A 24,499-nucleotide genomic window follows, 5' to 3' on the forward strand; every position below is an offset into this window, starting at 1 on the left:
TGAAGGGAGCGCTGCAGCCCAGAGCTTAGGTTTTGGTGAAACCAGATGTCCGCTGAAAGAACTCCCTTTCCCCCTGTCAGGCTGCCAGAAACCTTACAAGGCTGTCTAGAAATAGCAGTGATTTATAAGGAGAGACTCGATTCCAGCTTGGTGACTCTGGGCTGCCTGCCTGGAATTCCTCTCGGATATTTTTGCCCTTTGGGGCAGTGTCAAGATTAGACGTGGTCACGCTTTCGGGATGCAATCTACGACAATCTCTCCAGTGAATGCAGTGCGGGTTTGGATTAGCAGAGTCGAAGACCCCGTCCCCGGCTCTGGAAATCGAGGGTTCCACCAAGTATCTATTAACTTTAGGGCTCCAGGCTTCAGGCCTCTGCAGCTTCCTGTAGTAACAAAATTTCCTCATACCGGGCCTCACGCCTTTGCAACGAGGATCACGGCAGAAACCACACGAGGTGCCTCCCTGTGGGTTGGTTAACAGTCCCGGGTTCCTAATATCACGATTTAAAATCTGGCTCTGGCAGCGCGCCAGGCCGGGGAGGCTGCCAGCCGGGCTTCACGTTGTTCGTGTGTGCTTAGGAGCGCTAGTTTAGTCTAAAGTCTGATTCTGAGCTCACTGACCCAGAGAGCAGGATAGTTTCTGGTCACGTCCGCTCACGGGCGGGGCCTCGCAAGCATCCGCTGTGCTGTCTGGTCTAGGGCCCACCTCTCGGTAGCCGGCGGCCACTAGCACTCTGAAATGCGCTTGCGCGCAGGGTTACTGAATGGGTAGGTGGGTGGGGGAGGGGTAGCTGCTAATCTTCCGGGTCTGGGCGGGGCGTAAAATCCGCGGGCTCCGCTTCTTCGGGGGCGGGGTAGGGGTGAGGAAGAAGAAAGCGAGGGCTTGCGCATGAGCAGAGCTCACTCTGGCGCTGGGCAACGCGGCAAGGCCGTCAAAGTCCCTTTACTCACGTACCTGTGGTCCTGAAGGGGCTTGGCAGGAGTCCTGGTGACGGGAGTAGAGTTGGGCGGGCGGCTCACAGTGATCTTGTTTGAGGAAAGGCCAGCTCCACTTGGAGTTAACAAGTCAAGATGAGTGAGCCCTCAGGAGGCTATACTTACACCCAAACGTCAATATTTTTTTGCCACGCCAAGGTGAGGACGTTTACACCAAGATCCTAGTCAGACCAGATCCTGGCATTAGGCCTTTCAATTCTCCTTTGTCTTTAAGTTTTTTTCCCTCCCCCTTTTTAGTCATCTCTTGTGATTTTTAGTGGCAGCTACCCCAAAAGGAAGCAAAAGAAGCTTTTTCAGAACACCTTTTGGTTAATAAGCGTTAATTTAAAGAGGATGCAGTGACAGTGCACGTTTTTCCCCTTATAGATTCCTTTCGGTTCTAAGTCCAATATGGCAACTCTCAAGGATCAGCTGATTCAGAATGTTCTTAAGGAAGAACATGCCCCCCAGAATAAGATTACAGTGGTTGGTGTTGGTGCTGTTGGCATGGCCTGTGCCATCAGTATCTTAATGAAGGTAAGTGAGAGCCTATCACTCTGGAAGCCAAGGAAACCTTGACTCCATCCATCCTCCACTCACTCTCCAAGAATTGCATTATCACATTGTATATACAGATATTTAGGTTCATGCACTCATTCAAAGAACTTTATGTGAAACAAACTTGTAAAACATGATGGTATACTAAAAGAGTATCTAAACTACAAAAATTAAAGGTTTTTAGGCTGGAGACCCAGTTTCTTAAATTCACTGTGCTTTATTAACCTGCGTTAGTTGCCTACAAATGAAAAAGTAGAGTCCGTGCCTTTAAACAAGCTAAAATTATTTAAAAGTAATTTTGGAATTGATACATATACGTGGTAAAAATTAAACTGAATGTGGGAAGTCTTCCACCCATGTTAATCCCCTCTGTCCCCCTCCTTGGATAGCAGTTTTGGTACCAATTATGGAGCTAAAATTTAATTAGAAAAAGAGAACTTGTGAATGAATAAAAAGTACTTTTGGGGACTTCCCTGGTGGCACAGTGGTTAAGAATCCGCCTGCCAATGCAGGGGACACGGGTTTGAGCCCTGGTCCACATGCCACGGAGCAACTAAGCCCGTGCGCCACAAGTGTTGAGCCTGCTCTCTAGAGCCCGTGCTCCACGAGGGAAGCCACCGCAGTGAGAAGCACGCACACCACAATAAAGAGTAGCCCCCCTTTGCCGCAACTAAAGGAAGTGCGCACGCGGCAACAAAAACCCAACACAGCCAAAACTACATAAATTAATTCATTTAAAAAATATGGAAAAAAAAGTACTTTTTACAGCACTCAAACCTGGTTTATATGAAAAAGAAATTGAGGCAGCTTACATATTAAAATATTTTAAGTTCAGGTTTGGAGTTCCTAATAAGAGAGTGAAATGATGAATTCTGGATTCTGAACAGAAAAGGATTGAAATGAGAAGGGACTGAAGGCAGAAATGAGCTATGCAAAGGTCATGTAACTACACAGGTTGCTCTCTATGTTCTTAGACCACATGGTATTACCAACTCTTATTCTTTCCCCATTGATTCAGAAATTGATGTCATTTATCTTTCCCAAGCCTATGAAACACCTGTGATGACCCCTAACTCAGGTGTGGCTAAGAGTAACTGCCAGACCACTCATTATACTGTAGATGATTAGGGGTAGATCTGCAGCTCAGCTAGTATACCTCTTTGGTTATAGTCCTCATTCCATTTGAATTAAAGCTGTTGCTGGTGCTCCTTGTCTGAGATGCATCTATGAACTTTTATAGGTTCATCTGAAAGGATATTTTCCACCAACATTTTGTAATGCACAAATCTGTCTTCATGTAATAAAACTGTTAGTGTTGGTTATTATATGGAAAACATGTAACCAGGGAATGATCCAGAATATCACTTTTTAAAGTCTTAATACTAATCAATATCTATTTAATGGCTAACAACCTAAAATCAATGTGTAAAACCGAATTTGAGAGACTAAATAGAGCAGTTTTACATAATTGGTTATTAGTTACTGCCAGTCTAGTGTTCTGCTTCTGTACAGTAATGGTGGACCTCCTGCAGAGTTGCTCCAATGAGGAGAGATGATTGGAGAGAGGGTCAGTGCTTTTTCCTATGTATAGGTCATCTGGGAGTCAGCTCTTAAGTGAAGGCCTGCCTCTACTTTGAGGTATGTCCTGATAATAGTTAATAAAGTAGCTGAACTCTCCTATTCCAGAAATATAGAAATTTTGCATGCCCTTCCAAAAGTTTGGAAATAGCAATTTTCCATTGAACTGAAAATTTTTTGTCTTTTAGGACTTGGCAGATGAAATTGCTCTTGTTGATGTCATAGAAGACAAACTGAAGGGAGAGATGATGGATCTCCAACATGGCAGCCTTTTCCTTAGAACACCAAAAATCGTCTCTGGCAAAGGTTGATTTCAACATGTTTGTATTACACTCTATGCTAGACTTAATTCTTTATCAGGCTTGAAAATCCTAGCTCTTCAGAGATTTCTTTTTTATACAGGATAAGAGAGCCTTTGAACAATTTTGCATTGGTACCTATGGATATCAATGTTTGAATTTCCAGCAAATGGTTTTAAATGGAATTCCAGTTCGTCCATGATGTGGAAAGCATCTGAATTAGAATGTAATTTGCAAAGCTTTGTAGGTCCGTATTTCACCACGTTGCTTCAAATATTTAAATATACTTACTTCCACTGCTTCCTTTCATACACTAACACAAGGTTGAGACTAGGGTAAATGAGTCTGTTCAGCAGATATTCTTGGCTTAACCCTATCACACTTTACAATTACTAGCCAGGAAACAGACATAGGCCCAAATAGAGTCTGTTTTGACACTTGAAAATCATTGACCATTTATCTGACAGGTGACTCCCTTCATTATCTTCATCCCAGGGTTAACTACCCTGTGCCATAGGGTATCTAGAAGCAAGACATGCTTGATAAGTGTGCAGTTGCCCCTGCTTAAAAAAAAAAAAAGAGCCTATCCCTGAGCTGGTATGACCCCAATTAAGCAGTTAAGTAGAAATAGCAGTATGGAAGAGTATGAGCATTGACCTCAGGTGGCAAAAAATTGGGGGATGTGTCTCATTTGATATGAGTATGAAATAAATTTTATTTCAGCTCCCCCCAATCATAGTTATGTAAAGCCAACCACATAACTAGAACCAGAATACAAGGAAGTTGTTGATGTATTCTTCCTCCATGTAAGTGGCCACAGTGATAAAACTCCAAAAAGGAGGAGTCTGGGCATTTATATGCCACATATGCAAAACACTGATAAAACTGTCCATTAAAAAAGTTAATGGAACAAACTTTTGCTGGAGTTTTCTTAAATGCCCTAATCTGGTTATTGTTTCTCTTTTGTCCAGACTATAACGTGACAGCAAATTCCAGGCTGGTTATTATCACAGCTGGGGCACGTCAGCAAGAGGGAGAAAGCCGTCTTAATTTGGTCCAGCGTAATGTGAACATCTTTAAATTCATCATTCCTAATATTGTAAAATACAGCCCAAACTGCAAGTTGCTTGTTGTTTCCAATCCAGGTGAGACTTTTAGTGGCATAAAAATAGATGAGCTAGAGTAAAACTGATAGTATCAATATATATCATAATCTGTATATATATTTATTTCTCATATTTTTCATTTTCCTCCTGAGAATGAGTTTGTGTTTTTGTAAAATAGTTAAGTTTAAAACATTAGAAGGGATACAATGCCATTAATGTAGTCTGCACTTTAAAATTTGTTACTTGCCTAAGAAGATCTTGGATAAGGGATAAGTTTATGAATAATTTATTTTTTAAAATTAATTTGTTTATTTTTGGCTGCGTTGGGTCTTCGTTGCTGTGCACAGGCTTTCTCTAGTTGAGGCGAGCGGGGGCTACTCTTCATTGCGGTGCACAGGCTTCTCATTGCGGTGGCTTCTCTTGTTGCGGAGCACGGGCTCTAGGTGCACGGGCTTCAGTAGTTGTGGCTTGCAGGCTCAGTAGTTGTGGCTCGTGGGTTCCAGAGCACCGGCTCAGTAGTTGTGGCACACCGGCTTCGTTGTTCCGCGGCATGTGGGCTCTTCCGGGACCAGGGCTTGAACCCATGTCCCCTGCACTGGCAGGCAGATTCTCAACCACTGCACCACCAGTGAAGTCCCAATAATGTGTTATTGATGCACAACTTATTTTCATTAAACTACACTTCTTGAATACTTAATGTATTTTCTATATTATACACAGTTTAGAGGCTTAAAAATAGTAACAAAAATATTGATTGGTCATGATCAATATCAAGATCTATACAGAGCCATGTATCCTGAGTAGTCAGTCCTTATAATTCACGTAGTATCTGTGCCTAAATATTTTCTTCACAGTGGATATCTTGACCTATGTGGCTTGGAAGATAAGCGGCTTTCCCAAAAACCGTGTTATTGGAAGCGGTTGCAATTTGGATTCAGCCCGGTTCCGTTACCTCATGGGGGAAAGGCTGGGAGTTCACCCATATGTGTTATTGATGCACAACTTATTTTCATTAAACTACACTTCTTGAATACTTAATGTATTTTCTATATTATACACAGTTTAGAGGCTTAAAAATAGTAACAAAAATATTGATTGGTCATGATCAATATCAAGATCTATACAGAGCCATGTATCCTGAGTAGTCAGTCCTTATAATTCACGTAGTATCTGTGCCTAAATATTTTCTTCACAGTGGATATCTTGACCTATGCGGCTTGGAAGATAAGCGGCTTTCCCAAAAACTGTGATTGGAAGCGGTTGCAATTTGGATTCAGCCCGGTTCCGTTACCTCATGGGGGAAAGGCTGGGAGTTCACCCATTAAGCTGTCATGGATGGATCCTTGGGGAGCATGGAGACTCTAGTGGTAAGCATAACTTATTTTCTCTTATTGTTTTCAAGAAATTGTGTAAAAAAATTGACGAGTATCTTTACTAAATAAGAGCCTAAATCAGATATCCATTCATTAGGGTAGATGGTTTCCAGAAATCTTATCTTTTGGTATAATTGTATGCTAAGAATTGCTAAGATTTTAGCCATTTTGTATGCCATTTTTTGGTATAAGGGATGGGGAATGAAATTTATTTATTATAATGGACATATTAAATAAGATGATAGTGCTTAGGATACTTCATTTAATAATCACAGCTATTTGGACTCAAACTGCTTGTCCCTGAAAAGGTAAGCCAATCCAAGTGGAGTTTATGAGAAAGAAATCTATTATTATCACAGTTGAGAGATGTTATAATTTATGCAGAGTTCTCAGTTCCTTATGCCAAGAAAATTCCTCTTATGATCTCATAATATCTCAATAAGTTAAGAAAACAGATTAGAATATAGTGAAAATTCTTGGCTTTACAAAATCTAATCAATGAAAATCTAAAAGAGTATTGGTAGTCTTGACCACCTACCAAAAGGAGATAATCCTCCTTAGATAAGAAAAGACAATTTTAGAAGAGTGGGTCAGAATTACTAGTCTGCTGGCTGGTGCATGGGAATAAATAAATTCTGTACTATTTCTTTTAGTGCCTGTGTGGAGTGGAGTGAATGTTGCTGGTGTCTCCCTGAAGAATCTGCACCCCGAATTAGGCACTGATGCAGATAAGGAACAGTGGAAAGCAGTTCACAAACAGGTGGTTGACAGGTAATAGATCTCATAATTTGTAACACAGAAGGTTGAAACTTATTATTTTTATTTAAAAGATTAAAAGTTTGGGGAATTTCCTGGAGGTCCAGTGGTTAGGACTCTGCACTTTCACTGCTGCAGATGTGGGTTCAATCCCTGGTCGGGGAACTAAGATCCTGCAAGGCGTATGGCGTGGCCAAAAAAAAAAAAAAAAAAAAAAAATTAAAAGTAAGATCCTGCAAGGCGTATGGCGTGGCCAAAAAAAAAAAAAAAAAAAAAAAGATTAAAAGTTTAATAGCTTTTGCATTCGGTTACTCTGTCAGAAAACTTGTTTCCTAAAGTTTTGTTAAAGCTTATAATATAAAACAGGTAAAGGTATTGAAAATCGCAGACATTATAACATGGTCAAATATTAAAATGGCAGTTTAAGCCACGAAGAGATATTCAAGGCATGCTGACTTGCCAATCAACAGTTAGAGGAGAGAAAGACCATGTACAGCTGGGACAGTCAAGGAAGCCTTGGTGTAAATGTAGAGATTGACGCAACTATTAAAGGGCTGTGAAGACCGATGCTGAATCTCTGTATAGCTTTATACATCTATGAATCTTTCCCTCATCTTTACAGTTGTTCATTTCTAGTTGTTAACGAACGTTTGTAAAAATAAACAGAAAAGTAACAAAAATCGCAGACATTAATGCTACAGTCAGTCTATCTTTATTTGCCATAATTATCAATTTATAGTATGATAAATCTTTTCTGTATTTGTAATGTAAACTAAGATAAATCAAGTTAGATTAAGTCTACCCTATTTGAAATTCAGTCTTTACTTCAAAAGCATATGATTCATTTAGTTAGGAATAAGAATTTAAAAATCTTATACAGGGACTTCCCTGGTGGTACAGTGGTTAAGAATCCGCCTGCCAACGCAGGGGACACAGGGTTCGAGCCCTGGTCCGGGAAGATCCCACATTCTGCAGAGCAACTAAGCCTGTGCACCACAACTACTGAGCCTGCACTCTAGAGCCCGTGAGCCACAACTACTGAGCCTGCATGCCACAACTACTGAAGCCCGCCGTGCTAGAGCCCGTGCTCCGTAACAAGAGAAGCCACTGCAATGAGAAGCCCGAGCACTGCAGTGAAGAGTAGCCCCCGCTCGCCTCAACTAGAGAAAGCCTGTGCACAGCAACGAAGACCCAATGCAGCAATAAATAAATAAATAAATTTTAAAAACTTATAATAGTCTCTGAATAGAAGCACAGCTAGCTTCTTACTTATTCAGATTATAAAGTTTTAAGCAAGGTATATATTCATAATGGTATAAAAAAATGAAAATAATTATTAACTGTTAGAAATTGTTCAAATAGGGAAACTTTCAACTTAGTGGCATTCTCTACTTTAAATAAGGTAGCCTGTGTGGATCTCAAGTTTATGGAATTGGAGAATGAATCATGATGGGTGTAGGCAAGGCCCTCTTATTTGTATTTGTTTAGTTAAAACCTGTTAACCCATCATCCAACCCAAGAAGCGTTGACAGTCGCTGTCAACTTACTGTAGCGTTTGTTGAGTTGAAGTTAGTAGTCTGCTGGTGCTTGGAAACGAGTGAATTCTGTGCTCCTCCCACTGATCCCTGTGTACCCCTCCCCCAACATACACACTCTTGAGATAATCCCAAGTCAAGCATGCTATATGTAATCTTCTTGGATTTGCATTTTAAAATTCAGTATTGCATTTATAAGAATCCATTTTGTTGCATGTGGCTGTAGTTATTTGTTTTCACAGCTATGTGATATTCCATTGTATGAGTATACCACAGTTTATCCATTCTCCTTTTGGAGAGCATTGGATAGGTTGCCAGGTTTTTGCTATTACCAGCAATACTGTTGTGAACATACCCATACATAATATCCTGGCATACATGTGCAAAGGTTACACTTAGGTATATAATGCAACTTTACTATATTATTTATATAGTATTATTTACTATAAAAATGATTTATTATAAAGCATATGTTCAGTGAAAGCTTTGTTTTTCTTTGTTCCTCCCACCCTACTTTTCCCTACCCTTCCCTGTCCTTCCCTACACTTCCCTACCCTACAGTGCTTATGAGGTGATCAAACTGAAAGGCTACACATCCTGGGCCATTGGACTATCTGTGGCAGATTTGGCAGAAAGTATAATGAAGAATCTTAGGCGGGTGCATCCGATTTCCACCATGATTAAGGTAGGTCTATGTAGTAATAGGTTTTACTTGAATGCCATTATTTCCTGTTCTTTAAAAGGAAAAAAAAACTTCTGAGAAAGCAATTCGATTACTGTTAAGTCCTCAATCATTGAATTAAGTGAAATAAATTAATGCACCTGCAACTTTCTTTTCTGAAAAGACATGGTTGAGCTTTAGGATTAATGTCCACCAATACTGTGTTCAGTACATAGATACTTGATAACTTGATGACTGAAAAACTCAGTTTTGTTGAGATGGGTGGAAGATTATAAAACAAATTTTTTCCTTTGGGAAAAACAGAAATCACACTCAAGTTAGAGTTACCAAAGTGTTATATAATAAAAACGGGGAATTCCCTGGCAGTCCAGTGGTTGGCACCCTGTGCTCTCACTGCTGAGGGCCCAGGTTTGATCCCTGGTCGGGGAACTAACATTCCACGAGTCTCGCGGAGCAGCCAAAAAAAAATTGCAAAGTACGATGGATAATGGCAATAATTTAGATTTTCTTTTAGAATGGAAATCTTGCTGCTAGGTTAATGACTTTCTTTTACACTGTTCATTACATCCTAACTGAAAATCTGGAAAGGAATTTCTACTTATCAAGTTGTATTAAGTAAGCTTCATAATTGTAAAGAATGAAATTCTTGGGAGATCCCAGAATGCATAGAAAAAACGTAAAATATTTTTCATTTCGTCCTCAGGGTTTCTATGGAATAAAAGAGGATGTCTTCCTTAGTGTTCCTTGCATCTTGGGACAGAATGGAATCTCAGATGTTGTGAAAGTGACTCTGACTCCTGAGGAACAGGCCTGTTTGAAGAAGAGTGCAGATACACTTTGGGGGATCCAGAAAGAGCTGCAGTTTTAAAGTCTGATATCATACCACTTCACTGTCTAGGCTACAACAGGATTTTAGTTGGAGGTTGTGCATATTGTCCTTTATATCTGATCTGTGACTAAAGCAGTAATGTTAAGACAGCCTAGGAAAAACATCAATTTCCTAACATTAGCAATAGGAATGGTTCATAAAACCCTGCAGCTGTATCCTGATGCTGCATGGCACTTATCTTGTGTGGTCCTAAATTGGTTTGTGTAAAATAGTTCTACTTCCTCAAGAGGTACCACTGACAATGTTGCAGATGCTGCAGTTGCCCTTCAAACCAGATGTGTATTTGACTCTGTGTTATATAACTTCTGGTTCCTTTAGCCAAGATGCCTAGCCCAACTCTTTTTTTTCTCCAATTAATCACATTCTGGGATTGATTATAAATCCAGTATTGCATGTCCTGTGCGCATAACTGTTCTAAAGAATCTTATTTTATGGACTATATGTATCAGAATAGTATACATTGCCATGTAATGTAAAAAAGAAAAATCAACATAAATAATGCAGCCAACTATCTGTTATACCAACTAAAACAATAAATAAACCTTGAACAGTGACTATGCTAATTTATTAAGATACAAAGTGATAAAGTTGTTAATTACATTAATGGGAGCCATTAGGTTATTCTTGGGCAACACTATGATGATTTTTTAGGGGGTACTGTTTCTAATGACCAGACTTTAATAAGAATTAATATATTAAGGGTGTGACTAGATTGACTAGCTGTTTTGTTACCATTTCCATTGTAATCAATTGTTTTAATATACTAAGGCCCAAAGTATTATGAGATAACTTGATTATAGTGCTAATCATAACTTCTACCCTACAGTTCACACAGGTAACATTCTATACATGAATGTAAAAAACATTATTTGCCAACTGAACATAAGCAGTGGTACTTTGCCACTACAGGGGGACAAAAATTTTTAAGAACCTTTACTCTCTGGAAGCAGTAACATAATGGTACTTAACAATTTTAAACCAAATAGTCCTGGTGGTTATCTACTCAAAAATTTTCTTTAGATTTCCCTTAAAATATTTCTATTTTGCATATTTCTTCTCCAGGCCTAAAAACCATACTTATAGAGGTTAACTAGAACAACTTTATGGTCATCACTCCTCCAGGATTTTTTTTTCCAAAGTTTCCTTCTTGAGAGCTAGATAAGGGAAAGAATTATGTTTTGTTTTTTTTTTAATGTGTCTCAAATGTAGAAGGACAAGACTAACCTACATAGGCTTGACAATTAGCTGTTATAATAGGATTTGTTTTCCTATAGGCTTTGAAAAAAATAATTGCCTTAAGATATAATTTACATAGCACAAAATTCACCCTTTTAAAGTGTACAATTCTGTGGATTCACAGTTGTGCAGCTATTACCACTATCTAAGAACTTTTTAATTACCCCCTAAAGAAATGTGCAATTATTCCTATAGCCTTTTGTAGACTTTGATGCATCTTCAGTCTTTAAAAAAAAGTATTTACCCTTACTTCGTATTATTTCATACAATAAATTAGCCAGTATCAACGTGACAAAAAATGCTTAACAGATTTATTAAACTAATCTTTCATGAATTTTCAGATTTAATCTTAGAAATCTTCCTTACTTTCTGGTACATTATGTTCCGTGTTCACTGTGCACCTTCCTGCGCCAGGCAAGGGTAGGCCAACTCTGCTAGAAGCCCTGATTGTTTTTACTGTTATATGATCTCATTTTAAGTCTTAATAACCTTGGGAAGTGGATTAAGCAGGACTTAGACTCATCTCACAGAAGTTGCCAGTTAGTGGAGGAAGCAAAGGGGACGTTCAGAACATGTGCCTTGGGCAGGTATGAATGAAGAGCCTCTTCACCTAGAGCAGGAGTTTGGTCACTACTAAAATGACCCCTCTTTTGGCCTGAGGCAGGTGTAGAGCTTGAATCTGGAGGTCATCCAGGTCAGCTGTCTCTTGCTCACAGCCCTGTGGTAAATGAGGTACAAGGGCCAGGAGCTGCTGTGGAAGGAAGCACACAAAAGTGGTAGTACAGGACCAACAGTCACTGCCACTCCTGTGAACCCCTTGCTTGGGGCTGGTAGTAGGTTGTGAAAAGCGCCATAAGAGAAACAGGAGAGATGTAGGGAGCTGATGGTAGTTGAGACATTAGTCAAGGAAAGCTAGAGGAAGTGCCATTTATGTTTGAAACTGAAAATGAGGAATCAACTTTGAGAGGGGCTGGGGAAGAAATTTCCAGATACATGGAACAGGAAAAAGCTGTCCAAAAGCTGGAGGGAAGTGTGGTGAGTGTCTTAGATGAAGTTGGAGGGACAGAAGGTGGCCAAGTCTTGAATGTCTCGTAGGTTGTGGTAAAAACTGGTTAAGTGTAATGGAAAGCGATTGAAGGGTTTTAAGCAGCCTCACTGCATGATCTAACCCACATTAAAAACAAACTACTGGCTTTGATACAGAAAATAGATTATCTTTTAGATCCTGAAAAGGATTCAAATGCAAGTGATGACAAAAGATGACAGAGGAGGTTGTGTCCCTTCTGTGAGTTATAAATAAATCCTTGGCATAAATTAATATCACCCTTAGAAAACTACACATGGCCTTTCCTTTTCATTACTACCCTCTGTTCTCTCAAGAGAAATTCAAACTTTATTTCACCACTCAGTCCTGAAGTTATAGAACTTAATCATAATTTTTAAAATTCCTGCAAATAAGTGCTCGGACAAGGGCATGTAAGTGCATTAAAAAGTTTGTTTCTGAAATTCAGGCTGATCATGCCCAAGTCTGCTCTTTCCTTAAATTCCTTTTCGTCCTCAGGGCCCAGGTCCCTTCAGCATGCCCTCTAATAGAGAGGTAAGTTAGGTCGGTTCAGGCCTTGAGCTCCGCCACATATGTCCCAAGATAGCTGCCCATCTTCAATCTCGCCTCCGCTAGCTACTATCAATTCAGATTTGGAAGCACTGTCCTCAGGATGCTGGCTTTAGCTGGTCGACTGGAGATTATGGGGCGCTCCCAGGAGAGTTCTTTCCCACGACGGCTTCGAGCCTGGCCCCTTGCCCACCACGTGGTAGTCTGGCCTCCAAAAAGCTTCCCCCTAAAATCAGTCTGAAGCCTAGGCCGGCTGCAGGAAATGAAACAACACGCCAATATCCCTCTCTTGCACACTCTTCAAGACCGTCTAGAATTCCACCTACCGGTATTAAGAGAACATAACCACAGGTGGCGCGTAAACCCCTCGGGCCAGAGAACAAGCCTGAGCCAATGCGCCTGCGCCCGGGCTGGCCGGGGGGCGGAGCTTGCGTGCTGACGGAGGAGAGCCATGCGTGGGAGCGTGCTTGCGTAACGGTTCAGGAAGTAACTGTCGCTGGGCTTCACGCTTCAACGGACTTTGCCGTCTTTTTTTCCTGGTGTAACTTTAAAAAGCAGTCTAACGGCAGTACGTTGCGCGCATTCGGGCTGTCTGTACTGTTGCGCCACGCTAAGCGTTTGTGAGTGACTGGGACTGGAGCGAAAATGGTGGCTGGGGGCAGGGAGAACCTTTAAAAACCTGTTGGTTCCCCAATCCCTAATACGGATAGATAGACTGGTCCGTGTTCCACCCCTCGACCAGGAATTTTTTTCTTTGGCTGCCCCCTGCTCCTGGCTCCAAAATTCGGCAAACTCAAGAGGTAGTTCCTTAGATGTTCAGTGTGGTTAGTACATCGGTAGGTATGAGAGCGTTTAATTCAGGGACTTTGATTTCACTGAAATTGCACTATCCCTATTAGGTTCTCAAAATGTCAACTGTCAAGGAGCAGCTTATTGAGAATCTAATTGAAGAAGATAAAGTCTCCCAGAGTAAGATCACCATAGTTGGAACTGGTGCTGTAGGCATGGCTTGTGCTATTTGTATCTTATTGAAGGTAAGTGATAAGCCTATACTGTGGCTGAAAATAAGTAAGCACTTAGAGGTCTTGTAGATGATCATGAGTGCAGGGTTGCAGGGTTAATCCCTTGGAGCGAATAAGTGTCATCTGATTTTTACACAATTTAGGAAACATTTATTTGGAGTTTACCATCTGTTAGGCATTGCCAGACTATTTAAATTTATTCCTAGGAGACACTGATTATATTATTTTGTTAATAGTATAACATTTTCTGTTAAAGTGATTCAGCACTTTGTCTTCCTTGAAGAGTAATGGGTGAAAATCATATTTCCCAATGGCTTATACTTAAAAAAATTTTTTTTAATTTTATAAGCATTACATTCTCATTATAAAATAAAAAGTACCAAATTTGATAAAATAACAATGGAAGTCCTTTAATTTTTCTTTCTGTTTCCAGAATATCTTTTCATGTGCTTGTTGGCCATTTGTATAGCTTTGGAGAAATGTCTGTTTCAAATCTTTTGCCCATTTTTATTTTTATTTATTATTATTTATTTTTTGGCTGCACTGGGTCTTCGTTGCTGCTTGCGGGCTTTCTCTAGTTGTGGCGAGCGGGGGCTGCTCTTCGTTGTTGTGTGTGGGCTTCTTATTGTGGTGCGCGGGCTTCCCATTGTGGTGGCTTCTCTTGTTGCAGAGCACAGGCCCTGGGCGTATGGGCTTCAGTAATTGCAGCACACAGGCTCAGTAGTTGTGGCTTGCAGGCTCTAGAGCACTGGCTCAGTAGTTATGGCACACGGGCTTGGTTGCTTCGCAGCATGTGGGATCTTCTCGGACCAGGGATTGAACCCGTGTCCCGTGCATTGGCAGGCAGATTCTGAACCACTGCACCACCAGGGAAATCCTTTTGCCCATTTTTAAATTGGGGTGTTTTTTTTGTTTTTGAGTTGTAGGAGTACTTTTTATATTCTAAATATTAACTGCTTATCAGGTAAGTGATTTTCAAATATTTTCACCCATTCCTTGGGTTTCCTTTTCGCTCTGTTGGTTGTGTCCTTTGATGCACAGAAGTTTTAAATTTTAATGTAGTTCAATTTATCTGTTTTTACTTTTGTTGCCTGTGCTTTTGGTGTCATATCCAAAAATCATTGCCAAATCCAATGTCATGAAGCTTTCCCTCTATCTTTTCTTGTAAGAGTTTTATAGTTTCGGGTCTTACATTTAGGTCTTTGATCCATTTTTAGTTAATTTTGTCTATGGTATAATGTAAACAGTCCAACCTTATTTTTTTGCATGTAAATATCCAGTTATCCCATTTGTTGAAAATTCTGTCCTTTCCCTATTGAATGATCTTGGCACTCTTGTCAAAAAATATCTGACCATGTATGTGAGAGGTTTTTTTTCCCCTGGGCTCTCTGTTCTATTCCATTGGTCTGCATGTCTCTTTATGTTAGTACCACACTGTTTTGATTACTGTAGCTTTGTAATAAGTATTGAAATCAGGAAGCTTGAGACCTCCAGCTTTGTTCCTTTTCAAGATTGTTTTAGCTATGCAGAGTCTCTTGAGATTCCATATGAATTTTAGAATGGATTTTTCTATTTCTTAAAAAAAATGCCATTGGGATTTTGGTAGGAGTTGCGTTAGATATGTAGATTGTTTTCAGCAGTAGTGATATCTTAACAATACTAAATCTTCCAATCCATGAACATGGGATATCTATTTATTTGTGTCTTCTTTCATTTGTTTCAGCAGTTTTGTAGTTTCCAACGTTAAGCTTTTCACCTCGCTAAATCTTTTAAAGGTATTATTTAATCTTTATAATAACCTTAGGAGGTAGATACTGTTATCATCTCCATTTATAAATGAAAATACTGAAGCACAGATGTTGAATAGCTTGCTCATGGTCAAATGGCTAGTAGGTGAAAAGGCCAGAATTCAAAACTTGGCAATCTGGACACATATCCTGTACTCTTAAAAGCTTTACTACATTATTTAGACAATTTTTAGAAACCTGCATAGGGAGATGATGAGAAGAAGCAAAGCCAGTTAAGTTCCAGAACCCCAGAAAGGCTCAGGAGTTGGAAGTATCAGTTACCTCACAAGATGGAGCTAAGGGATGGGACTAAAAACAGGAGGATTGGGCTTCCCTGGTGGCACAGTGGTTCAGAATCCGCCTGCCAATGCAGGGGACATGGGTTCGAGCCCTGGTCAGGGAAGATCCCACATGCTGGGGAGCAACTAATCCTGTGTGCCACAACTACTGAGCCTGCGCTCTAGGTCCCGTGAGCCACAACTACTGAGCCAGTGAGCCACAACTACTGAAGCCTGCGCCTAGAGCCTGTGCTCTGCAACAAGAGAAGCCATCACAATAAGAAGCCCAGGCACCACAACGAAGAGTAGCCCCTGCTCTCTGCAACTAGAGAAAGCCCGCGCCCAGCAACAAAGACAAAATGCAGCCAAAAATAAATAAATTTATTAAAAATAAAAAAAAAGAAATAGCAGGATTAGTTGAAAGTTTATATGATGAGAAGGAAAACTACCAGGTTCCTTCTGCACCTTAATCAGCAGGCAACCACCTCTCACATTCCAGCAGACAAGGGGAAGGAGTTTATTCTTTGGAGAGGTTTAACTAGACAGGCTCTGCACTCAAGATAATCAAAGACAGTAGAGGACAAACATCCTGTTGAAAGCAGTAGAATTCATTGAACGTCTACATGTTCAACAGTGAGGCAAGAATATTCTTACTTCCTCTGGGCTGCTAGATAGCAGACTGTCAGACAAAGATGGAATATAGAAAAGAGATGAAATTAGAGGGTCAGTCAGGAGGTCCAGTAGTTGATTGACATTTCAGTAAGAAATAAGAGAGGGAAGAAAATTATTCAAGATATAAAAGGACATGAGTTTGCAGATATGAAGAATTCACTGAGGGCTCAGCACAATGAATCAATAAAAGCCTACTCCAAGGAATATTATGAAATTTCAGAACTCAAATTGTACGAGAAGGTCAGTTGTTAGAGCCCATTTATTTTCTACTAGAATCCATTGTACCCTGGCAAATGCCCAAATGAAGGAGAGTAGGTCAGGACCTTGTCTTCAAGTCACATTCATGTAAATTGTGGGATAAATGGAAAGTGATGAAAGATATTAAAATATTCATATTCATATAGTCTACTGATATGAAGGTATGGAAGGGCTGTAATGAATACCATGACACCTGCATATTTCATGAAAGGTGGACTTTAAAGGTTTTATCAGGACATGTAAAGTTTTTAGGAGTGGATAGCAGTACAACCTACTTCCTTGTCCTGTACAGAGCAAAGTGCCCATAGCAGTTTTCCTTAATTTTTTTTTTCTATCTCTCTACCTTACTATGGTTACTCAGGACCTCCCTAGAGAAAAGATCCTGGGATACTCTTAACTATTCCTTTAGATTCTGGTAGGCTTAACAATCCCAGGCTCTCTATTTGGAATTGTATTTGAGAAATGACTCATATAGATGTAGTTAATTCTTAAAAAACAAATAAACAAAAACTTTTAGGGATTATTTGAGCTGTGTCTTTGACAGTCAAGACAAATGGGGATGGAAAGATTCCCTTGAGATAATTTTCTGGTAACCTGTTGAGAAGGGAGATAAATCAAGTTGGAAATACAATTTAAAAGCAGGCTGTGTTGGTTATTAACTTACTGGCACTCAGCTCTAAATTCAACTTCGTATACTCTGCTTTGTGATGCTGGTGCTGGATCTCCACATAATCATTTTCTCCTTTGCCAGTTGGCATCTTGTTAGGTTCTGCCAATAGGGAACACTAGAGGAAAGTTGGGAGGCAGGAGGAGAACCATGACCTGCTGCTTCCTGTTTGCTTATTGTTCTGTTCACTGTCATCCCAGCTGTATCCCTGTATACCTTTGTCCCAAAGGTAGCAGTTGGTTCTAACCTCCACTTTCTTTTGGAACCACCAGCATTGACCTCATCTTGTCCGTTTAGTGGTATGAGCAGTAGGCAGATTTTGCCTTTTGCAGAGTCTGAGCCTAGTTCCATGAAGCACCTCCTTTAGACTCTTGCTTCCTCAGCCTTAGGTGTGGTAGCTTCAAGCTGCAGTTACTATCTCTGGGTTACCATAAATGTTCCCCTTCTGTTCTTTCAGCTCTTCAACATCTGTCTAACCTGTTCCCTATATTAAATTCCTTCTGTTGAAATGCTTAGAGTGGTTTCTGTTTTTCGGTCCAGACCAGACAGATACACAGATGTAAAAATGGATCTGTAAGCATGATCTGGTTTTCTTATCAGTTAGCTGAAAAGTGATATATGATTCTTTTGGATGAAACTCCTTATCCTTATCCTATTCCTGATGTATGACACATAATTTAGTAAATTTTAGAATTTACAGTTTTCCAGAAAGGCCAGATGGTGCCTGATGTGGAGGGTGGGGTGGGGAACAGTAGTAAATAGGGACTTTGATTCCTTTCCCTTACTGTACACCTTTGGAATCTGGCCACTGGAATCTGAGGGAATACATTCCTCCTCCTCCTTCTTCTTTTTTTTTTTGCCACATGGCATGTGGGATCTTAGTTAAACCCGTGCCCCCTGCACTGAAAGCACAGAGTCTTAACCACTGGACCACCAGGGAAGTCTCCTACATTCCTTCTATATAGTTCTATATTCTGTTGCATGTGATGAAAACCCAATAAATTATAGTATAGTATATAGAGACTGTATATTGTTCATGTAACTGGAAAAATCTCAGTAGAGCTAGCTTCAGATATTATTACTAAATTCTGGAATTCAGACATATCAAGACACAGTCTCTGCATATCTTAGTCTATACTTCCTCTTTTGGCTTAATTCTTGGGCAGGGTCTTTGTATATGGTGGTAAAGATGGCTATACAGTTTGTTCTTAGAGTCTTATATCCTTAGAGCTTATGATTGCAAAGAAAAACGACTTCATTTCTCATCTTGCATTTTCTAACCTCATAGACGTTGTGCTCATTTGTTATGCCTGGGCCATATACCCATTTGTGAACTAATTGCTGCAGCCAGAAGGAAGGATGGAACAATTGGTTGGGTCTGGTATATGCTTATCTACCCCTAGGTTGGAGGGCGGACATTAATTGTAATATACTTAACCACATGAAATGGTTTCCCACAGGTGGCTACCTTTATATTTTGGCCATCAGCATTCATACTAAAACAACTTCAACCAATTCAGAAATTAGGCATAAGGGTTAAATATAATAAAAACCTTTGAAAGGATTTCATAACTTTTCATTCGTTTTATACTGTTACCTGAGGTGGAAGAAAACCAATTCTAAAAAACTTAACGATTACATGAAGGCAAAGCAATTAATAATTTTTGCTACATTCTGTTGTTTACCTTAACTTCTGGTCTCTCTAGGCACATTAAAAGACTTTTCTTGGCCATGCCTTGCAGCTTTCAGTTCACCGACCAGCGATTGAGGGATTGAACTGGAGCCACAGCAGTGAAAGCTCAGAATCCTAACCACTAGGGCACCAGGGAACTCCCATAAAGACCATTATTTTTATACCACTTTTTCTATTAAAAATGTAACACTCCTTTGATTATAAAATAACCACACAAAATTTTTTCTCTTTCTCCTAAAATTGAAATGGGAACATTTTATTCAGGACTTTCATGTATTTTAGGATTTGGCTGATGAGCTTGCCCTTGTTGATGTTGCAGTGGACAAACTGAAGGGAGAAACAATGGATCTTCAGCATGGCAGTCTTTTCTTTAATACTTCAAAGATTATCTCTGGAAAAGGTTAGTTTTATAAAGTTATTTTCAGAGCTTTAAAAAAAAGTAATGAAGTTTATCAAACTGTTGTCAATAAATATAAAATTAAAAAATAGCACTATTGTAATTAGGACATATAATTTAGAAGGTTAATTTTTTGAAAAAAAAGAACATTCCATTCTAATTGGAGAAAATTTGGTAAATACAAAAAAAGTATAAAGAAAATTTTAAATCTCGTCTGTTAATGGTTTTATTTCTTTCCTTTTTTCATTTGCTTTTTACACAACTGACATTATATAAGTGCTTTTTAAACTTGTCATTCAGTCTTATATATTTTCTCAAGGATATGCAGTCTTGAATAGTTTTGTAATATTACTGATACATTTATCTTTTTTTTTTTTTTTTTTTTTTTCACGGTACACGGGCCTCTCACTGTTGTGGCCTCTCCTGTTCTGGAGCACAGGCTCTGGACGCGCAGGGTGAGCGGCCATGGCTCATGGGCCCAGCCGCTCCGCGGCATGTGGGATCTTCCCGGACCGGGGCATGAAGCCGGGTCCCCTGCATCGGCAGGCGGACTCTCAACCACTGCGCCACCAGGGAAGCCCTAATCTGTTTTTTTGATCGATTGATTTATTTTGGCTGTGTGGGGTTCGTTGCTGTGCATGGGCTTTCTCTAGTTGCGACGAGCGGGGGCCACTCTCCGTTGCAGTGCACGGGATTTTCATTGCAGTGGCTTCTTTTGTTGCGGAGCACGGGCTCTAGGCTCGCGGGCTTCAGTAGTTGTGGCATGCGGGCTCAGTAGTTGTGGCTCGCGGGTTCTAGAGTGCAGGCTCAGTAGTTGTGGTGCGTGGGCTTAGTTGCTCCGTGGCATATGGAATCTTCCCGGACCAGGGCTCGAACCCATGTTCCCTGCATTGGCAGGCGGATTCTTAACCACTGCGCCACCAGGGAAGTCCCTAACCTGGTTTTTTTTTTTTTTTTTTTTTTTTGATGTGTGTTTTTAGAGGATCAGGTTTCAGGGTATAGTTTGAGGCTATAGAAGAGGAAATGGAGAGCTTAGCTCCATTAGCATTAGCATCATGTGTTGGCCAACTAAGAAGCCTTAGAGTATTAGGAAAAATAACTTTTATCATACACTGATGTATGTAGTGTGCTTTTTGGTAATGTGATTCAACAGATGTACTTTCTACTAGAATCCCTCTTATCTAACATGATTGGAACTGAAAGTGGTTACTTAATTTAAAAATGCCTGTTAGAAAGAACCATCATAAAATTTTATATTGACCTAAACATGTTAATGTACTTAGAACTTCATTTGCTGATTTTCTGATTGTAGGGCAAGGACTTTGAGTATGGCTCAGCTGATTGTAGTTTTGCAGTGTGTTTTTTATAGCACACCGGTAGTAATCATTTCTATTTCTTTAAAATACTATAATTAATTTAAAGATACTCATGAAGCAGTCTAATCACAAAATTCTATTAAATTTTTATGGTTTTTCTCCATTTTTATTTCTCTCATACCTAAAAGGAAGTTTTTTTTTTTTTTTTTTGCGGTACGTGGGCTTCTCACTGTTGTGGCCTCTCCCGTTGCAGAGCACAGGCTCCCGACGCGCAGGCTCAGCGGCCATGGCTCACAGGCCTAGCCGCTCCACGGCCTGTGGGATCTTCCTGGACCGGGGCACGAATCCGTGTCCTCTGCATCAGCAGGTGGACTCTCAACCACTGCGCCACCAGGGAAGCCCCTAAAAGGAAGATTTTTAAACAACTTTCTTTTAATATGTCTTTCTAAGGCATTCAACTTAATTTTCATAGTAACAATCATTTAAAAAATTAATTATGAAATATTTCAGATATAAAAAGAGTTTTAAGTATGACAAACATCAGTGTATCCAACACCCAGCAAAAGAAATAAAACATTGCCAATTCACTTGATACATTCTGTGTGTTACATCTATTCATATCTCAATCCTGAATGTAGTGTTTACCTTTACTGTGTATTTCTTTCACCCTCATATTTTAGTGATTTAATCATATTACATAATTAATAGATATATCTGGCATAAATATATTTGGGTATAAGCGTGACAGATTCTTGATATGCAGCAACTCATGAGCGGAAGTATACAGATGTACTTAGACAGAAATCTGCTAGTTGAGAGTGTTCAGTGTGCCTTGGGTATCAGTATGTTTTACATCGGTTAATCTGTTGAGTTTATTGAGCGGAGTCAAGTTAAAAGAGCTACTCCAAGGGCTTCCCTGGTGGCGCAGTGGTTGAGAGTCCGCCTGCCGATGCAGGGGACACGAGTTTGTGCCCCGGTCCAGGAAGATCCCACATGCCGCGGAGCGGCTGGGCCCGTGAGCCATGACCGCTGAGCCTGCGCGTCCGGAGCCTGTGCTCCACAACGGAAGAGGCCACAACAGTGAGAGGCCCGCGTACCACAAAAAAAAGAAGAGCTACTCCTGTATTAAAATACTTAAAAAATCATTCAGCCTTTAATTTCTAGTCATATGGCAGGATAAGTACCTGAATCAATCCTTTTAGTAAAGGGGAAGAAGTAAAATTATAAAAACATACTTTTTGATTTTACAAAAAAATCAAAAAGAAGATAAACAAATATAAGAAGAGGGACAACATATAGAACTAAATAAGAGTTTAGCAAGGATGCCAGACACAAAATTATTAACTATTAATAATAACTATTATTAAATATTAAAAATCTATTCAAAAACAAGCAAAAAATTTTAAAGGTATTATTTATGTTATCAAATATAGGAAGTACCTAGGAATAAATCTAACAAGACATGTATAAGATCTTTTATGCAGAAAATAATACAACCTCATTGAAAGATGTTAAATATCTAAATAAATGAAGAGGTATGCCTTATTCATATAAGTCTCAATATTGTAAGATGTCTGTTCTTCCCATATTGATTATAGATTAAATGCAATCACAGTCAAAACCCAACAAGTTTTGTTGTTGTTGTTATTGTTGTACATATTAAACTAATTCTAAAATTCATTCAGAAATTCAAAGGTCCAAGAATAGACAAGACACTTTTTTAAAACATTGTTAAAAACACTTATTTTGATACAGTCTATCATAAATAAGTCAGTAGAGGTTCCACTCTGCCACAGATGCAGCTGTGCAGTGAGAACCCCGTGCCATCCAACTGGTAAATGTCTGAAAGATGTTCCATCTCACCTCCCAGGCAGAGTGCACACCTTCCATGTTCTTCCTGTCCATTGATCGCTTCCAAATCCAGATGACCAAATAGTCCTTTATCCCCAAAGCAGGTTCAAAACAGTAGGTTCAGGCATTCTTCTCAAATCCCAGGTAAATCTTAAAAGGAACAGAGCTCCAGTGGATGGCAAAGTGTCCACCGTTGAAGAGCTGCTGCAGCCTCTTTGCTCACCTTCACCATGGCAACAGCCTGGGCTGCACAGTCAAGAATACTCTTGAAAAAGAACAAGGTGGTGAGAATTTGCTTTACCAGATATCAAGACTTATTACAAAGCTACACTAATTAAGTGCAGAGATAAAAGATTATTATATAACACTGATCATATTGTAGATCAATGGGAAATTTGCAGACTTATAAATTCTTTTTCTTATGGCAATAGTTGTTTTTATGGAAAGAAATAAAATTGAACCCTTTCCTTTAAAAAAAAAAATTTATTTATTTATTTATTTATTTATCTATTTGGCTGCACCGGATCTTCCTTGCGGCATGCAGGATCTTTAGTTGCGGCATGTGGGATCTAGTGCCCTGACCAGAGCTCGAACCTGAGCCCCCTGCATTGGGAGCACAGAGTCTTAGCCACTGGACCACCAGGGAATTCCCCTGAACTGTTTCTTGATAACACACACAATTCCAAATTGGTTAAAGACCAAAAATATGAAAGGCAAAACTTCAAAGCTTCTGTTTAGAAGATAACATAGAATATCTTTATGACCTCAGGATAGGGAAGAATTTATTAAACATAAGGACACAAAAAGCATGAACAGTAAAGGAAAGAGTATAAAGTTTAGTGTTTATGTTCTTAAAAAGGCGCTGTAAAAGAGTGAAGAGACGAATCGTAAACTGAGAGAAAATATTTGCAACATAAACAACTGGCAAAGGAATAGTGTTCAGACTAAAAGTACTTGTGTAATAAGTAAGATAAATATACATAGCCCAATAGAAAAATAGGAAAAGATTTGAACATTTCACAAAAGAAGAAACTTGAATTGCCTATAAATATAGGAAAAGACAATCTCATTAGTAACCAAGAAAATAAAAAGTATATCAATATACCATTACACACCTATTAGATTGGCAAAAGTGTGATAATATTAAGTGTTTGTCAGGATGTGGAACAATAGGTTTTCTCATGCATGACATGTAGAAATGTATTATAGTAAAACTACTTTTTTTTTTTAAGTTTGTCATTACCTGGTGAAGTTGAACATGAACATATCCCAAACCTAGAAATTGCACTCCTAGGTATATTCCCAAGAGAAGTTTGTGTACATGTGCACTAAGATACATGTACAAGGATGTATAGTGTTGTCATTTGTAATAACCCTAAACTGGAAATAATTCATTGTATAACAATACTAAGTTGATCAGTTATGCACTGTAATATTACACAGCAATGAAAGTGAATGAACTACAGGGACACACATTAACATGGATAAATGTCAGATAATATTTATCTAAAGTAATACATACCTTATGATTCAAAACAGATAAAACTTAATATGTTATTTAAATATGAATAGGTAGTAAACCTTTTTAAGGTTTTAAGGTAATATGAGACCAGAATCTGTTATTATGGATCTAATGATCAAGTTAGGGGTATAAATACAACATAACCACAGGAAGATAACATAAGGCACTATAAATAAGGACTATTTGAGAATTATAGGCAGTAAGTGGTATAAAAATTCAGTGAAGTCAGAGTAGTATTTATGAATGATATAATTAGGGGATGCCTGGCAGAGGAATTGGTATTTGAAGAAGCCTTTGCTCCAGACCACTAAGGTTTGCTGTCTCTGGGAGGACTGAGTTATATTTAGAAAGGAAAATAACAGGTAAGGAGATGATGGCATTAACAGAATCAGGGTACCTGGAAAATCTGAAATAAAAATAAGACACAAAGCTAGTAA

General features: G+C 39.3%; 2 protein-coding genes across 15 annotated transcripts in view; both read left to right on the forward strand.

Annotated features, from left to right (window-relative positions):
• Nucleotides 1-1,380: 1,380 nt before the first annotated feature.
• Nucleotides 1,381-10,305, forward strand: LDHA (lactate dehydrogenase A). The gene is made up of 8 exons (XM_024118662.3): nt 1,381-1,512; nt 3,300-3,417; nt 4,382-4,555; nt 5,371-5,482; nt 5,822-5,883; nt 6,543-6,660; nt 8,742-8,865; nt 9,566-10,305. The coding sequence occupies exons 1-8, from the start codon at nt 1,387-1,389 to the stop codon at nt 9,728-9,730; spliced, it is 999 nt and encodes a 332-aa protein (XP_023974430.1). The 5' UTR covers nt 1,381-1,386; the 3' UTR covers nt 9,731-10,305.
• Nucleotides 10,306-13,075: 2,770 nt separating this feature from the next.
• Nucleotides 13,076-24,499, forward strand: part of LOC102976495 (L-lactate dehydrogenase C chain) — a 72,181-nt gene continuing 60,757 nt past the window's right edge. For 7 of the 14 annotated variants that reach the window (XM_055078680.1, XM_055078688.1, XM_055078681.1 and 4 more), the window contains exons 1-2: nt 13,076-13,633; nt 19,259-19,376. In XM_055078680.1, the coding sequence (XP_054934655.1) occupies nt 13,508-13,633; nt 19,259-19,376 (244 nt within the window). In that variant the 5' untranslated portion in view covers nt 13,076-13,507. Of the gene's footprint in view, nt 13,634-14,541; nt 14,586-19,258; nt 19,377-24,499 lie in introns of all 14 variants that reach the window. The other 7 variants (XM_055078679.1, XM_055078682.1, XM_055078689.1 and 4 more) reach the window with 7 other exon arrangements.

Source organism: Physeter macrocephalus, chromosome 16 (assembly GCF_002837175.3).
Source record: "Physeter macrocephalus isolate SW-GA chromosome 16, ASM283717v5, whole genome shotgun sequence".
Lineage (NCBI taxonomy): Eukaryota > Metazoa > Chordata > Mammalia > Artiodactyla > Physeteridae > Physeter > Physeter macrocephalus.